An 18,486-nucleotide genomic window follows, 5' to 3' on the forward strand; every position below is an offset into this window, starting at 1 on the left:
AGAGAATTTTAACATTGAGCAGATGCTTGTAGGTTACTGCATTCAGTGGTGCTATATTATAATCAGGCATTTTTTGGTTTATTCCTGATTGTCTATAAAAGACATCTCCAAGGATGTTTACTTGTTATGTGTATATATAAATTGTTCTAAAGTGCTTTTCTCTGCTTGTCGCTTATAACTTCTAGACACTTATGAACAGTTTCCCTCAGTGAACAATCGATCGATCTATCTATCGATCTATCTATCGATCTATCTATCTAGTGCATTTTCACCACAAGATGGCACACAATTGACTGTCATCAGTATTCAAAAACAGACATCACATAGTAATTAACATTGATTTTACCATAGTGCTGCAGAATTCTCAAATCTCATCAGAAGATGTTGATTAATTTTCTATAACAGCAGCTCTGACTAAACCTCTGAAGTATCAGAACAGTAAACTGACAGTTAATCAGTTAATCAGCAATACCAACTTAACTTATTACCCTGGAGTCACTGAAGTAACAGTAGCTTACTCTGATAAAACAGCAAATTCACTAGTAGTAAGCTCAATAAAGTAAGAAGCATTCTGCACATCACTTCAAGCAAGTCTTCGTTTAAGTGGTTTACATATTAGTGTAAACCACTTAAAAGATCTGAGCAGGAATATGCTGATTGAATATTTAATTTAATAATACCCAAATCTAAATTATTTGCATACAAAATGTTTAAAGACTAGGGACAGCAGTTGGAACATGATTATAGATAGTTTTCTTCAGTTTTTTTCCTTTTTACTCTTTAGCTAGCATTAGATCATCACAAAGTGTCTAACTTCTCTTGATCTGCCGTTACTTGCACTGTGTAATGATCTGCTAAACACGGTAGAGAATGCAAATACACTCACCAGTCACTTTTACAGGGACACTTTTACACTTGCTCATTACCTAGCACAATGCATAAAATCATGCAGATATAGGTCAAGTGCTTCAGTTAACGTTCACATCAAATATCAGAATGAAGACAAAGTGTGATCCCTCTGACTTTAACCATGGCATGGTTGCTGGTGCCAGATGGGCTGCTTTGAGTGTTTAGAAACTTTTGATCTCCTGGGCTTTTCACACACAACTGTCTCTAGAGTTTACACAGAATGGTGCGAAAAACAAAAAACACTGAGTGAGCAACAGTTCTGCGGGTGGAAACACCTGATAACAGAGATCAGCAGTTATAGAAATACTCAAACCAGCCCATGTGGTACCAACATCCATGCCATGATCAAAGTCACAGAGATCACACTTCTTCTTCATTCTGATGTTTGATGTGAACACTAACTGAGGCTCTTGACCTGGTTCTGCATGATTTTTAACATGGTGCTGCTGCCACATGACTGGCTTTTTAGATAACTGCATGAATGTGCAGGTGTACAGATGTTCATAATAAAGTGGGCAGTGAGTGTATATTTGTGGTGTCAAGTAGATAAAATCAGTGGTTTTGTCTGTGATCAGGTAGATACTTGTCCCAGCTGAGTTGAAAAAATGCACTAGGTACAGATTTTCACCTTTCCTGAGTGTTGCTTTAACTCCTTATAGACTAACAAAATAGCAGCAAAATAAAAAAATATATTTGTATTTAAATATAAATATATTTAAAATATATTTAAAGTGGCATAACAATGAAATGATCAGAAAGCACATTCTGAGCAAAAAGACAGACTGAATAATAAAACCTTTCTCCAAATATAGAAGCAAAAACATTTCTCTATGAATATATTCAGCTTTATATGTAAATTATTTGTGCATTGACAGATCATTACCTGCAAGCGCCACATTCAAAGGTGCCGTTGCCGTTATGGCAGAGGTCACTGCTCACAATGCCTTTCTTCTGGCACTCACAGTCACAGATAAAGCTCAGTTTGATCTCCACTTCCTCAGTGAATCCCAGAGGTCTGATCTTTAGGATCTGAGGTTTGCCTTGTTTGGGGCAGCCATTAACGGTGATGTTTATGCTGAAGGAGACCTGTCATCCAAAAAGATAGAAATTCAATGACAATAAATAACTTTTATCTTTTAGTTAAGAATTATAATTTATAAAAAATACCACTAAACACAGACGAACACAAGATGATCTTTATACTATACTATACACTAAAGGTTCAGTATTGTTTACAAACTGAATCTCTTAGACATATGTCCATTTCGGTATTACACGTATTCAACGACCTAATCAAACAATAACATTCACTATGTGGGGAAAGCGAACTTAGTTAGCTTAGAAAAAAAAATGCATTTAATCAGACTGACCATTTTACCACCATGTTTGTTAAACTAGTCTGATCTTTGAAAACTGCTGAGAAAAGTTTAGAAAGTTATCAAAAACATCTCTATACCATTTTGCTGAAATATACACCATTCAGCCATAACATTAAAAGCCACCTGCCTAATATTGTGTAGATCCCCCTTGTGCTGCCAAAACAGCTCTGACCCATTGAGGCATGGACTCCACAAGACCTCTGAAGGTGTGCTGTAGAATCTGGCACCAAGACGTTAGCAGCAGATCCTTGAAGTCCTTTAAGTTGCAAGGTAGGGCCTCCTTTATAAAGCACATCCCACAGATGCTCGATCGGGGATCTGGGGAATTTGGGGAATTTGGGGGCCAAGTCAAGACCTTGAACTCTTTGTCATACTCCTCAGACCTTTCCTGAACAAATTTTGCAGTGTGGCAGGGCACATTATCCTACTGAAAAAGGCCACTGCCATTAGGTAGGTGGTATGTTGTCATGAAGAGGTGTACTTGGTCTGCAACAATGTTTAGGTAGGTGGTATGTATCAAAGTAACATCCACATGAATGCCAGGACCCAAGGTTTCCCAGCAGAACATTGCCCAGAGCATCACACTGCCTCCGCCAGCTTGCCTTCTTCCCATAGTTTATCCTGGTGCCATCTCTTCCCCAGGTAAGTGATGTACACGCACACAGCTGAACTCTATTACCATGATGTAATAGAAAACATGATTCATCAGAACAGGCCACCTTCTTCCATTGCTCCATGGTCCAGTTCTGATGCTCACGTGCCCATTGTAGGCACTTTCGGCGGTGGACAGTGCATTGGCGGTTCTTTAAGATAAGCAATGTTATTCACTTCACCTGTCAGTGATTTTAATGGTATGGCTGATCGGTGTATTTATGTTTTCTTACAGTTAAGATGTCAAAAGTACACTGGGGAGAAACAGAGTTTCTTAGTATTTGGTATGTCCCCTTTGTGTTTTAATGACACTGTGCACTCGAGCTGGCATGGACTCCACAAGTTTGTACAAAAACTTATGATCCATTTTAGATTAAATCCATTGGAGTGTCATCTGAGCACATGCTTTGATAGAAGAGATTAGGCATGAGGAAAATCTGACCTTTAGAAAATCTGCAGCTAACATGGTCAATATCACAAATTAGCTAACATTTTAATATACAAGATAATTCATATTTATTTCTTTGTTTTAAATATTTCAAAATTCTAAAAACTTTATTGACTGTTTTCAACCTCAGTTACATAACCAAACCCACGAGCTACATAATAAGATAACTACAGATGCCAGGAGCTAAACAAAAGTAGAACAAAAAAATGTGGATCCTCTAGCACTGATTTATTCATCAACGCCCTGCAGAAGCTTTTCTATTCTTACCTCATCTCCAATTGAGATGTTGGAGCATTTGCGCCCCTCCTCTCCAACACTCACTACTCCATTCTTGCAGCGGGACTGATATGTGATGGTGACTCCTTCAGGCAGTTTGCTGTTCTCTAGAATCACCTCTGAAGACAGAGACTACGGGGTAAGACGAAACATAAAGACATAAAAAGAAAAGGTCACTGAGTGCTTTACAGGTGAATAAAGAAACAGTTCAGAATGAGTAAGCCGATATACTTACATTGTACGCATCAATAATAAGGTTGATCACGTTGCTGGAGTTTGCAGACAATGTTCCCACAGCAGACTTTGGAATGAGGTTTTTCAATTCCTGTGGAAGACAAAAAAAACCTGAAAAATGTGTTGGGGAGTGAACCACAGGATGGAGACAGATATAAAACACTGCAGTCTAGGACAGACAAAAAAGGAGCCTGTATTATAAACGACACGTTCACGTTCCAGGCAGGAATTCTAAATGGTGATTTCAGAGCACGGAAAAAGCCAGGTCTTGAGGTGGAAACTATTTTCAGAGTTACGGCTATCCAAAATACCGAGCGAGGCGGACTCACATTGCTCGAGACTCAGCTGACAATTCTCAGTGAGAATTCAGGTCTCACTACAGACAATTATCTGCTATGCACATTATTAATGAGTTTTTGCTAATACATTACATTAAGCTTTTCTTATTGAACATTTACTGCATTAGTGTGCATAAAAACTAAAAACTTTAGCATTAATACACCATGTTAACAGTAACAATTAACAATATAAGTAACGTATTAATTAGAGTTTGTATAATTGAAAATAAAATACACCTAAAACATTGGATAAAAATGTTTATCCAATCCATGACTAAAAATAAAGACCAAAATAAAGCAAATTAGCAGAAATTAAATCATAGCATATTCTTAACTTACTCAACTCCAGGTGTAAACACTGGAACTTTTCAGCCTCAGTTCTGATTAATTACTTAACACCAGAATCAAAGTTTTGGTTTATATTTTTGGTCATCGTAGGCTTAATTTTACTCACTGATGGGATAAACCTAGGCTTATGATGGTGTTGATTAATTGGCATTTTGTTTATGATGAAAAAAAACAATTACTACAAGTTTACATATATTAATACATTAACATGAGTTTGACTTATGTTGTTAATGTTACCTACTGTGTATTAATGCTGAAGTACAATCTTTGTTAATATTAACTAATGTGTTAAATAATGCCACTGAAGGAAACCTTAATGTAAAATACAGTACCACTATCTATTAATCAAAATTTTGGTAAATTCCATAAACAAAAGCAAGGGAGAAAGTCAATAGAACATTAGAACGCAGATGTCATAAGCATGCATTTATAAACTTCAAAAAGATGGGACTTTGCCGAACACAGTAATGATTTCAAGTGAGGAAAAAAAAAAAGTGTAAAATAAACTAACATCAAATATAATGCAAAGCACATACATGCACACACACAGTGTTTAGTGACTGAAGGAAGCCTACTTTATAAACAGGCTGAAATTCCTCTGTGACAGCGAAGATGGTCTGGATGTTGTTTTCACTCAGTTTCTGCACCAGATGTGCTATCGAAGGGTAATCCTGCAATAAACCAATAAATCAATGAACAAATACCCAATTATCTGAATATCACCAAGCAATGAGTGATTCACACAGTACATACATAATGGTGGCTCATGGTGTACATGTTGTTTTCCAGGTGACATTTGCCATCATTAGGAAGCACAATTCCACCTAGCTTTCCATCTCCAGCAAAGTGGAAACCTGCATCCGTAGAAAACACCAGCAAACGAGTGACATTTCTCCAGCCAATGTGCTCCTGAGAAAGAAAGAAAGAAAGAAACAAATGTAGTGAAAATATATACATGCATCCAACAGACAAAAACTTGATCACTGCACAAATGTTCTATTCAACACTATTCAAGACTCTTACAGAGAACTCTTTCAAAACCAACAAACCATTCTATTAAACGTATTCATACAATAATCAAATACATTTTCCTCTCCTCAAACCAACTATAATTGGTCTCTCTCTTTATCATTGTTTCTCATCATGTTGAAGAACAAATAGATTCCCTATTCATTCATCAAATATACACTGCACATTAAAAACTTCTGAATACATGGAGGTTTCTTCAATTGTATTTGAAGTTTACCCACTTTTGGTAGTTAAATAATAATAATAAGCATTCTATCAAAAAAGAAAAATAATAAGCATTCTATCAAATAACTAAATCTTTGTATTTCTGGCTACAAGTGCCTAATCAAAGTGATCCAGTTAAGATCTATCTTTAATCAACTAAATAAATAGTCACAAATATTTCTCAGTTCACTTGTACCTATTTCTTATTTAGATTTTTCTAATTCTAGAGCATTTCACTTGAACTAATTTTTTGAAGTTTATCCAAAAATGTTAATAAGACTTTTGACTGGCAGTGTAAAATTTTAGAAAAAAAAATCTAATTAAATCTAAAGAAATTTTAAAGCTCTCCAAACTCACCCCACACACAGCGACTTGCATTATGGCATCAAACCCTCCCTCTGGAGAGTCCAGATTGCCTGAGATCTGCTGCTGGCCCACCAGCGTGTTGAACTGCTCGCCATTACTGGTGAGTTTCAGCACATTCTTGTAGCTGAAGGGACTTGTGCAGTTCTGGTCCCCGGTGCAGGGGTTCAGGAGCTTAGCAGGGGTGGTGCTGATGTAGGGCATAACCGTCTTCTCCACAAACGAGCCAAAACCTGACAAAGAAATGCAGAAATACCCATCATGAAACATTTAGCACACACATACACTGTCAAACATTTTTAAAAACGCTGTACATTTTTGTTAAAATGTAAGAAATACTCAGGTATTCAGGTTCAGGTTAAATACTCCAGGATTAAATCTGTCAATGTGAACATTGTGACTTTTTATTTTATTGAAATAAAAAATGTATTTTATTTTTATTTTATCTAAGTGAAAAGGCAGACTTGGATCGCTATAGGCACTTGTAGCACACAACTTTCATTTATCTTAGAGTTGATATCAACACCGTCTAAGACAAATTTAAGCTTACAGTAACTTACAGGACCTGCTTCACCAGTCAAGAGCACTTCTCATTAATAATGCTCTCAGTGATAGTCTCATTAGAATCTGAGAGTGGACGATAAAGATGACCCTAAATACAAAGATTTGGGTATTTGATAAAACACTTAATTAATTTTTTCTCTATTTAATAGCAAATAATGGGTAAACTGTAATAAAACCTAAAAAAAAAAAAAACTCTAAAATACCTTCTAAATGACATTTAAACAGGTGCAAGTACAGTATACACTAACCAAGTGATTTTCTAAACAAGTACAAGGGATTTTAGTGCCCAAAATAAGATAAAACGAGTGATCTCTTTTTTTTTTTTTTCTTTTTGCACTTCTGCCTAATTAATACACTTAGGGAAGTCTTCCAGGTAGTAATCCAGGCTTACAGTAATTAACCATCTAAACTCCCATGATCCCATGGATCCAGATTCACATTCCTCACTCTCATAACTATAAAACATTTCATATTAGTTTCACTGTTATACTTAAGCAATATCAAACAAACAAGAGTGCAGTTATACTGAATATCAGCATCAGCCATGATTCACTGCAGATTTTGGTTTTATACAACAGAAATTAATATCCTGTAACTGACATTTTGGACACAATATGGCCAAATGTTCTGTTTATTTTTGCTCCACTAGCAGAAATAGATCCCAAAGAAGCCACACTCACTCACATCGCCTAGCTGGCTAGTTGGCTCACAATGATTTTTACATTCCCATTAAAGGTGCTTCCAGTAAAACTGTCGTCCCTTCTTCCTTTTCATCTTCATCTGACAAGCTGTCACATTTAAGACAAAAGTTATAGTCCTGAAAAATATCATATGCCATGTCTGCTGATGACATCACTAACCCTACTATAGCGAATGTTTTGAACCAAGAAGTGGAATTTTACATGGCAAACACAGATGACTGGCATGATACACACAGTGAAACATCACACAGAGCGGTTATAGGGAATGTAGGCACTCTTGGAACGCTGCTCAACCAATCAAATTAGTGGACCGGAACTAACTGTTGTATAATGAATAATACATAGTTTTAAGTCTTAAGGTGGTAAGCAGGTTTATGGCTAATCATGGTCAAAGCATTAATTTATTATTAAATCATGGTTAGTGAGACAACATGTCCAGGTTTTCAATCAGATATTACATTACAGTTAGCTTATTTGTGAAACACCTCTAGTAACAAAAGTTTAGTGAAATACCCCAGATTTGAATGCTTGCTGACAGGAAGACCTACACAGATCATGTTTATTCAGCACTCAGCATGTGTTCATTAGGTAAGATGCCTCTGTGTTTATTCACTTGCATGTTGTTAGTAGATCTGCTAAACTGGTCACCAGAACAAATGGTCACTAAAATGGCTATAATCAGTGTTTTTCTTAGTAAATACAAGCCTATACATTTGTATTATATGCTAACGTTTAGAGACTACATATCACAGACCATAACACCCATAATGTACTTAGATGCCTTTTAATTACAAGATCAATACTCATTTTCCCATTCAAAGCCTCTTTGCTATAATTTAAAAAAAAAAAAAAACAGAAGCAAGAAAATGTATTAAATGTCACAAGAGCCTCCTCTCTGCTTTCTGTTTTCCTGCTGCTCTAGCTTTACTCTGAACTCTCCCCTGTATACTGTTCACATTAGTTCCTCATCATAGTCCTGTTCGCTTGTTTCATAAAATCTTTTGCATGTTTCATACTGAAGCTCTTATGTTTTTTTTCTCCTGGTTTTCCTGGAATCACCTAGGTTTCAATTGTCTCATAGTTCTCCAAATGTTTTTCTGATATTTTCTGGTCTGGTCTTGTGTCCTGCTTTTGGATATAAATGAGGTTTTGTTTTTGATGAAATTGTCTGCCTGTACTCTGACCCAAGCGTGATATCTTTTCACTGATGGGTGGAAATAGTAAAACAGAAATGCTTATCATTTACTTGTCTCACCTGCCAAGAAAATGCAAACAAAAATAGACCTTTTATTTACTTTTGGCTGACTGGTTGGAGTGTGGCACCACACAGACAGAGTTTCTTTAAAATATTTTTCTTATGCAAAAAAAAAAAAAAAAAAAGTTTTTCACCAAATATTACAAAAATCTAACTTAATGTCACCCTAACTTTAGGTTCAATAATCATTTTCACCAAAAGTAGTTTAAAAAAATTATTTAAACACGACAAGACTCAAACTTAAAAACAGACCAATTCTGAAGTCTGATGTGATCTTGGACATCTCCAGCATCAGGCTGGTGCCCAGGTTTTTGACATTTTCCAGATCATCCTTCATGGAGTAGGACAGGTCCATAAGGTAGTACAGGTCAATGGGATAGTCCTCTGCTCTTTTAAACTTTAGATCAATTGTTTGTGGTTCTCCTACACAAAGAGAAACATATTCTTATTCAGCCACATCACAAACATTCACCATTTATACTCTCCCATAGTATATGTATGAGGTTTAATCACAGAATTACAGATTTATATCATGAAATATGGATTAGAGTTGAAACACACACCGGATCTCAAGCTGACCGCAAGTTTCTGGGGCTGGATCTGGGTGATGTCCTCGGGTTTGAGTTTCTCGCCTCCTTTCTTGCGGTTGGTCACAGGTTTGTTCTTGAGGATTTTTAGGCTCCCTTGAGGGTTTTCAATCATTGACACTGAACATCCTCTCTTTCTCAAGGACTCAAGCTCATCACAGCGTGCCGACGTGGGCTCGCCCTGCTTCAGGAACTCCTGAAAGGCAGGAATCGTGAGTAAAAAGTTGTAATCTCCACAGAGAATGAATCAAAGAATCAATGTGTCAGTGAATCAATTAATAAATCAATCAGTGATATTCTTAAAAGTATGCCACAGAGACTGCCTTGGAAATTTGGTTGTGGCACGTTACTCTAAATCACATGTTCCCTCTTTATTTATCCCTTTAATAGGTAAACACTTTTAACAGAGAAGTAAAAGTGAAATGATAGCATACAATTTCTACACATTAATAATTTCCTGAAAAAACCAAAAGCCTTCAGTTGCAACAAAGACACACTGGGTCTTCGACCAATAATTTGATGATGCAGCAATAATAATGTATTGATTTTTACTGAATCATCCATGTTTTCCAAAATCAATAAAGACACTGAATAAACAAAATACACTGACATTTAAGTTAGCAAGTTGTCATATTAATACATAAAAAACACATACGAAACCAGTAAATAATAGCCACATTCGCTCAGCCTCTTTCGCTTTCTCACCTGATAAAGATAGGTCACTATTCTTGGTATGATTTTCGCATTGTCAAATGCAGTGTGAAAGAGCAGCGAAGTATCATCCTCGCAAGATGTGACAGCGCACTCCTAAGCCTTTGAATCGAGATTAGATTATTTAAACCTGATTTTTTGTGTTTTGTGTGCAGTTTTGTGTGTCTTAAGGGCAGCTACTTCCTCTGGGAAGCTCTGAACCTCAACAGTACAGCTTCTGCTCCATATGACTGTTCAGAAGCGTAACAGAACACATGCAGGGAATTGTGCTGTTCTGCTGCAGTTGTGGATGCTTTCCCAATTGATCCAGGCAGCTTGGAGGTCTGGTTGTAAATCTGGGTCATCCCAGCCTCTCTTCTGAGCCCACAGCTATTGGATGATCACCTTAGCTCTGGTGGTGAAAGGTAGTATGAACCCCGATGGATCATATTGAGACAGCAGCAGCTGCTAGGCTGTTCTCATAGTCAGTGCTACATGCTCAATGAGCCAATACTGATAGCAAAGGGTGTCAGTTGCGCAGTTCCTCCCGAAACCTAAGGTGGGCTACATAGGGTCAACACGGTTCTGAACTAACCACTATTCTGAAGCTGAGGACTGTGCTTCAGTTGGAATATGAGCTACCATGGCTGGATAACTGATAGCCCACTATCTGAGGTCGAATCCCCCTGCTGCTAACGTACTGTGCAACTGATCCTCTGTTTGCCTGATGTTGCAGAGCGAAGATGGCACAACATGGACTGCTTGGTGTACCGAACGTGCCACTCATATACATCTGGAGGGTCCTCACTCTGCAGCTCTCTATAAATGAAACGAAGGAAGGGTCTGTCTTCTGGCAGCAGACAGACCTGATAGAACATGCCCAGATGTCTGCGCTTACAGCAACATAATGTTCCCTGAATCTCAGGAGAATGCCTAAGAGCAATGGTCCAAGTACAGGACCTGACAGGAGTTGATCGTTTAGCAATAGACTGTGATGTCTGAACAAACAGTTGAAAACCAATTGTGGCTTATTTGTTATGGTTCACCAGATGGTGGGCCTCTGACTAGGTTTCTTCCTTATGATTGAGCTTGGCTAAATAACCTGCCCGGAGGAGCTTAATAATCTCTCTAATCTCTGAATAAATTGATGCCTTCTCAGGGTCTTTCTTGAGTCTTCCTTCAGTGTTCCTAAGATTGGCAAGAACAGTTTGTATGGAGCCTTCGAGTTTAAGGGTACCAGGTTTCCAAAGAAAAGGGAAGGTGTAATGTTGTTCTCCTCTGACACTGACTTGCTGAGTTTGGGACTCAAGAAGCTGCACAGCCTCTTTATCTTTCCTAGATCAGACAACCAGTTTCTCACAGTGATAGGGCAGAATATCAGGTTGCCATAACCTTTCAACATTTCGGTAGAGAAGATCGACTGAGATGGCAGCGGAGAGGAAGAAACACTGGTGCATTGGTGCATGCAGTACTAATTTCTGCTCCTTGAAGAGCCCACCCAAGCGCTGTATGGACTGCTACTGGAACCCCTCTGGCTCCTTGGCAAATAGGCTCTTTGGTCATAATAAGATGAACTTGGTATGATCCTATAAGCACCAGTTGACATACCTTGTGAAATGACTGGAGTGGAACTCCCCTTAGATGTGCATACCTCTTCTCAAGTTCCCCTGTTCCACCAGCTCTAGACCTGAAGCTGTAAATGCTCCAATCACCTGATAGTGTTTCGATTTTATTTGTACAGCTCTTTTAACAGTGGACATTGTAACAAAGCAGCATTACAGAAATCCACATATAAATTTAAAATGACCATACCTTACCCCTAACAAGGACCTTGACAAAATATAGCTGATTATCTTACTATTGATTATCTCACATTATCTCACATTATCTTACTAGCTTCTGTGCTTTGAAACATGTAACAGCCATGCTGTGTATCTCTGCTCAGAATCTCGTCACTATGTCTGGTATAGTGACTTGTATTGGCCCTGCAGCTCAGAGCACATTTTTTTCATTAAGTGTAGCAGACGTGGAGAATACAAGTAGCTGTACTTGGCGTTCTCAATTTTGCCCTTAAACCACATAAAACTCAAGTGCTGCTGGAACATTCAGTTCAACCACTATAGACCTGAAGAATGGAGCAGGCTTGTGAAGAAGAGTCGACACTGACAGCTTCTGTTTATAAAATCTACATTTTTCCAGTCACAATATGTTCACTGATTTATTCATTGACTAGAATAAGTAGGATGTAGAGATGGATAACTCATGAACATGCTTTGTGCATTATCACGCAAGAATTTCTCTTTCCCCTAACGGTTTTCTAACATCTGTGACAAATGAAGGAGTCAGATAAGAAGAACATGTGAGCAATACTTACTGTATCTGTGCACCACCCACACTTGGCCCCTACTTGGATGCAGTCACCGCAGGACTCAGCGTTAGCCTTGATGCACTCGTTCCCCTCTGTGGAAAACAAAAGCAGCGTGGATGAGTTTCAACAACTGTCGTCATGCAGGAAAAACAAAAATCCTCTGGCAATGAGCACTGCCTCTCCCACGCCCTTTCATTCAGTACTCTATGGTCCTCAGTGGTTAGAGCTAGAGAGAGACCGGGATGTGTTTCCATTATGTTATGATACTTCAGTTTCATCTGGATAATGACATTTAAAGGCATGCACTCTTACAGACAGAGAGAAAGAGAGAGAGAGAGGGTTTGTGATCATTATAAAATCCAGTTTAATCATCTTGTTGCAATTAAACTATGAGATAGTATGTTACATAACTTCAGTCTAGACTTCATTAACTTCAATTTAAGATTATTAAGTGTGAAAGTTACCTGGCTGGGCGTTGCTGTAGCATATGACTCCTAACAATGCTGATATAAAAAGTAGTTTAAGGTCCATCTGAAACAAGTGGAGGAAAAGAAAAACATAATTATATAGCAGCTGTACAAATCATACAGTTTACCTTAAATTATAATGAATGAATGGATGGATGGATGGACCTAGACTTTATTTAAAAAAAAAACCTCTACTGATCCCAAGGGGGAAAAGTGGGCACTACAATAGCTAAAGAACTCAAGACTTTAAATACACAGATACGAAAATATACACCTAATTTCACACACACACACACACACACACACACACACACACACACACACACACACACACACACACACAGGGCAACAATATCAATGCAGAAACAAATCCTTAACTGAAACATTAATGTTCAGTGTATGTAGGATGTGAGGTTATGGCTTGATGGAAAATGCTGGTGAGCATTTCTGATATTCTTGTATTTCTCATATTCTTCATTTTATTCAGCAAGGCATGTTTTCAGAATATTCAAGGCACATTATTGTAATAATACCATGAGTGGATTGTTTCACGACATAAAATGTTAGAGACAAAATGTCAAATGACTAAACTACACAATCAAATAACTGATCTTTGTTTGACTGATAACATTAATAATGATAAATAAAAAACAAATGTTCTAATAATCTTCTGAGATTGAAATCTGTAAATCGGCCAGGTTAAACAAATATCTAATTAATTCAAATTTGAAAACACTTATAGACTTTGTTTTTCTAACTTCCTGCAGTTCATTTAGTCAATTCATTCATTTTCTACCAAATATGAGTTTTTTTTTTTTTTTGAAAAGGTATGTTCAAATTTCTAACTGGAAGGAATTGAATAGTGTTAAAGGTGAAATGCTATTATCTAGTTTGCTCATCTTAATCTTGCTGTGGTTTATAGTTTTGTTAGTCAGAGTTTGCATTATTATTTTTCAACATTCCAAAGTGTAATAATGCCTTTGCAGGCTATTTGGCAAAATTTCTAAATGCCAAGATTTTTTCCCTAAGGAAATGAGAGACTGTATATTTTCTTCATGTTTCTGTGAGCTATTACTGTAAGCATCACTGCCTCCAGTGATCTTTATTGAACTGACAGCCGAGTATAATGGTGTAATGTTAAGTAGAAATAGCACTGATTCAGTGCCCAGTATTAGTATCGGGCCAATCATACATCGGCGATTCTGTAATAAAGCTACCAAGAAATATCCCAGAATTGCTTGTAGTGCAATTTAAGATAGCGTAAGCATATAATGTTTTATAATATAAAGCATAGCTAAATAGCTAACTATTTAACAATATTATACTACACAGTTCTTTTATTTTAAATTGTCTAATCACACTTTAAAAAATATAATAAAAATTAAGTAAAAAAGCTGCAGTTCTGTATAAGCAATGTTGACTATTATGTATTTCGTCCTGCTGGGTAGTCAAGTGTTTGAGCATTGTGGTTATTTTAGATGACCATGTTAAACTAAAATGAAAAATAATTCATTTTAAAGCTTAGAAGGTAAAAACAATATTGGATCAGTATTGGTCGATACTGAAAGTCTCTGTATCAGTATTGGAAAAGAAAAGTGGTCTCATGCCATCTTTACTTTTAAACAGAGTTATGAAATAACTGAAGTTCTAAACAGACCATACCTATAAACTCCCATTGGTCTATTTCTGTACTACCCAAGACTCAACCCAAAACTCCAGCCAAGGTTCCCCCATGACTCTTCACATCATCAAGGTCAGAGTACTTATTTGACACTAGAAAGAAGTTTTAACTAGCAAAATCATTTATGTGCAGTGCTAAGAACAGAATGACAATATGTCTTTCACTGCAGGCTCACTCAATAAACAAAATGAACAATGAAATGCTTTCAAACTTAAATTTAGAAAATTCTGAATATCGCACCTTTTACAAAACTAAAAAACTAACATTTATTGAACAAAACGGTAGTGCGCATTAGTCAGTGTCTGTTCACAGATAACCTAGTAGTCTGTATGAGGACAGATCATAAATAGCTTCAGCACATACCACATGACACTCTGCTTCCAGGTCAGAGGTGAGTTATACAGTGTAACGGATACAAGTCACAGTTATAAACCTTCACCTAGCAGCACTGCTTTTCTATTCTGAGTTTCAGAGGAACCAGTGCTGATTTCACTGCTTCCTTTTTTACATGGCATTCCAGCCAAGAGTTCCTTCCTAGGAGCGCTTTCCTTCGCCTGAAATAGTTCACTCTTTTTAGCACTGACATGTCACTATGGGAAAAACATGCGATGTTGGGATAACTTACGCTATCTGGATAGATGTTTCTGTTTTGCAGGATTTTGCTGCTGCCACAGAAGCACCATAGGTTACACAGGCATGCGAGTTACTACAGAGTGGTTTAACACAGTGAGAACTACAGAGGGGTGTAAATAGTTGTTGACGGGGGTGCCGTGGAGCAAATGGTCCATAACTCCTAAGATGTGCATTGCAAAACAGCAATTGTGTTTGATTAGGATTACAAAACTCAAATTGTTCAGCTTCACCTATTTGATTTTATGCTAATCCAAAACAACCTGCACAATTTTAAAATGCAGCTGAAATCACAGCAACTGACCTTCACACATTCTGACTCAAACCAATCAAAGTTTGTTGGCACACCCCCAACATATTTTAATGGACAGCTCCATGTTGGAAAAAGTGCTCTACATTTTCAACACATCTTCAAAATTTACACGGTCTGTGGTACAGAGAAACCTAAGTTGGGATTTGGCTCAAACTCACATCTGATCTTTCACAGACTTGACACACCATAAACAATGTTGCTTCCTGTCAAACAGTTCTTTACAAGAGCCACTAATGTTGGTGAAATGCTATAATTCTCCATCTATTGCAGTTGAAACCATGTTAAAGATTAAAAAGAAAATCTGAAAATCGTCACTGATAGCAATATTAAGTACCAAAAGGTCTCGTTATAAGAAAACGATCAAAGAGTTTTATCTGTATAATGTTTTTAATAATGGACATGCAACAAAGCAGCTTTACAGAAATATATAAATTCCTGATACAAACTTTAAATTTATAAATTTATCCGTTACAACCCCGAAGTTGATCTTTTCCAATAATTGTTTTATTCCAGTTACACCACAGCAATTTGCCAATGCTTACAATTTTTTAGCTATGAAAAATCAAAACACATAATACTTTTTATCCATTTATAGTTACATTTAATGGAATGTCCTGTGTCAGAAATTTAACCGCTTTACCTCTGACTGTTACAAATTTGGTTCGATTTTTGGCTTGGTTTTGAGATGAGTGTGACTTCAATCTCAGCCATAGACTTACATTAAAATAAAGCTGTTATAATTTCCTCAAAAACCAAATCATCAGCACAAATTAGCACAAATAAAAAAAGTTTTATTCCATTTCTTTTTTCAATAGGGTACTAAATTCATAGAAGTCTACAAGTCAATGGAAACTTTACATTGGCTAATTTTATCCACCAATTGATATATTAATTAGAGTCTAGTTAAAACACACACACACACACACACACACACACACACACACATTCCTAGATCCCCTAAACTGGCAAATGTGCTCCCTATGAGCTAAAAATCTTCTGTTATGTGCCATGTCTCTCCTTATTTGAAACCTTTTTATCACTTATGTTGTATGTGTACATTTTATAATATAACACATAAAAAACTAAGAATAATAACAAGACTATATAGCATTTGTTGCTGGATTCAATTTATATCCATATAAATATATCAATTTAAATGCAGTTTCTCATACACAAGGTGGGGCCCCAAGGTATACCGATAGCCACCCAAGTATATTCGTCCCATTTTAGAAATGCTTCACACTTTGGTTACAAAAAGGAGGTGAGCAGAGCAGAGCAGAGCAGAGCAGAGCAGTAGTAACAGAAACCAACAAGGACAAACAGCTGATAAAGTTTCTCCTTTCTTGCTAAGTGTTCCATGATTGTTTCATGCTCTACAAGTGTGGTTGCTTGTAACTTTGACCTGTATATAAAAAACACCCACACCTTCATAACACTACTCAAACTGCAACTCGCTTCTGGCCCAACACCCAGGTTTATTTCAGAAGTGTGGGAAACACTATAAATCTGCTTTTTGAATGTTTTAAAGGTTCTGCATTAAGTTTCATTTTAGCATACAATGTGTAATGTATAGTAGAAAATTATACTAGTCCTGTCATGACCCCAAAACACTTAACTGAACATATGAACCTGTCTCGGTGCCATAAATAATTTAGATACATTTGGATCAGGGACATCTGTTTACCATTATGTCTCCCCGCCCCCCCAACCCCTCCCCCCACGGCCCCCAAAAAACAAATTCTGCTCAACGGCCATTTCTCAGATAACACTGACATTCAGACTGGGTGAGAGTTCAATACACAAATGGCTTTGCTTCCAGGTAAAGGATTATTGATTTCTGCTGCATATGGGACACAGAGATGACTCAGGCTGATTCATTTGCTGTTTTAGGCTTCTTATATCAGAGTTATATATACACATTACACTGATTTCACCTCCTAAAGACTCAGAAGCACTTTGCTTGGACATTTGTCTGCATGAAATCATAAAAAACAGAAGTCAAGAGCTTCAGTTTATGCTCATATCAAACATCAGAATGAGGAAAAACAATGTGATCTCAGTGACTTTGACCATGGTTGTTGGTGCCAGACGGGCTGGTTTGAGTATTTCAGAAACTCCTGAAATTTTCATACACAACAGTCTCTAGAGTTTACACAGAATGGTGTTGGGAAAAAAAAAAAAAAAACATCCGGTGAGCCTCATGGATGTGAGAGATCAAAGGAAAATAGCCAGACTGGTCTGCCTTCAATATAACTCAAATAGCCACTCTTTACAATCATGGTGAGCAGAAAAGCATCTCAGAATCTTAGACTACATAGGCACAGAAACTGGACAGTTGATGACTGGAAAAAGCCCAGGCAATGTTGCGTTGAATTTACTTGATATGTATATCCATATGAATAAAAATATAACCTTAACACAATTTTGTCTTTTAGGTAATTAACTTTTGGCAATAATTTTGTTGATGTACTATATATTATTAACACAGAAATGATATTTGAATTAAATAATTTCAATGCATCACTTTTTTCAGAATATGGCCATAAAAATTCAAATTTACACATTCATTAAAGGACATGTCTTTCAGACACTCTGAAGCGCAGCACTTTACTGAAACTAGCACAAAGGAAAAGAACTTTACTGAAACTAGCACGAAGGAAAAGAAAAGATGCAAACGCTCTTTAAATTGGCATCACACAATAGGAGGAGAAATCCACATTATAATGGCATGAAGATGGAGTGTAAACAAAGTATGCTTGTGCTACCTCAAAATTACATGGCATGTCTACAGGCATAAAGCTGGAACAAAGCAAAACATGGCAGCTAGGTCTGACTGAAGTGCAGGAGCAAAGAGTCTGACAGGAGTGTGTGGGGTCAGACTAGAAACACTCCTCCCCTTCTGAATAGCACATGTGGTTCACATTAACACTCAATGGGTAGAGGTGAGGCAGCTCTGGAGGAATTTCACTCCGTTACTCTCTGAAATCATGCACAAGCGATTTACTGTTTTCAACATTGCTACTACAGGGGTGCTTTCTTTTACAAGCTTAC

The 18,486-nt window shown here is 37.1% G+C and overlaps 1 protein-coding gene across 2 annotated transcripts in view; it reads right to left on the reverse strand.

Moving 5' to 3' along the window:
- Positions 1-18,486, reverse strand: part of itgb1a (integrin, beta 1a) — a 46,337-nt gene that overhangs the window by 10,830 nt on the left and 17,021 nt on the right. For both annotated transcript variants that reach the window (XM_026913769.3, XM_026913772.3), the window contains exons 2-11: positions 12,809-12,875; positions 12,351-12,436; positions 9,263-9,482; positions 8,952-9,122; positions 6,174-6,412; positions 5,337-5,492; positions 5,159-5,254; positions 3,899-3,988; positions 3,655-3,795; positions 1,793-1,995 (exon numbers count right to left, since the gene is read on the reverse strand). In XM_026913769.3, coding sequence (XP_026769570.1) covers positions 1,793-1,995; positions 3,655-3,795; positions 3,899-3,988; positions 5,159-5,254; positions 5,337-5,492; positions 6,174-6,412; positions 8,952-9,122; positions 9,263-9,482; positions 12,351-12,436; positions 12,809-12,875 — 1,469 coding nt within the window. The remainder of the gene's footprint in view (positions 1-1,792; positions 1,996-3,654; positions 3,796-3,898; positions 3,989-5,158; positions 5,255-5,336; positions 5,493-6,173; positions 6,413-8,951; positions 9,123-9,262; positions 9,483-12,350; positions 12,437-12,808; positions 12,876-18,486) is intronic.

The sequence above is a fragment of the Pangasianodon hypophthalmus genome, chromosome 1, assembly GCF_027358585.1.
Source record: "Pangasianodon hypophthalmus isolate fPanHyp1 chromosome 1, fPanHyp1.pri, whole genome shotgun sequence".
NCBI classification, from domain to species: Eukaryota; Metazoa; Chordata; class Actinopteri; order Siluriformes; family Pangasiidae; genus Pangasianodon; species Pangasianodon hypophthalmus.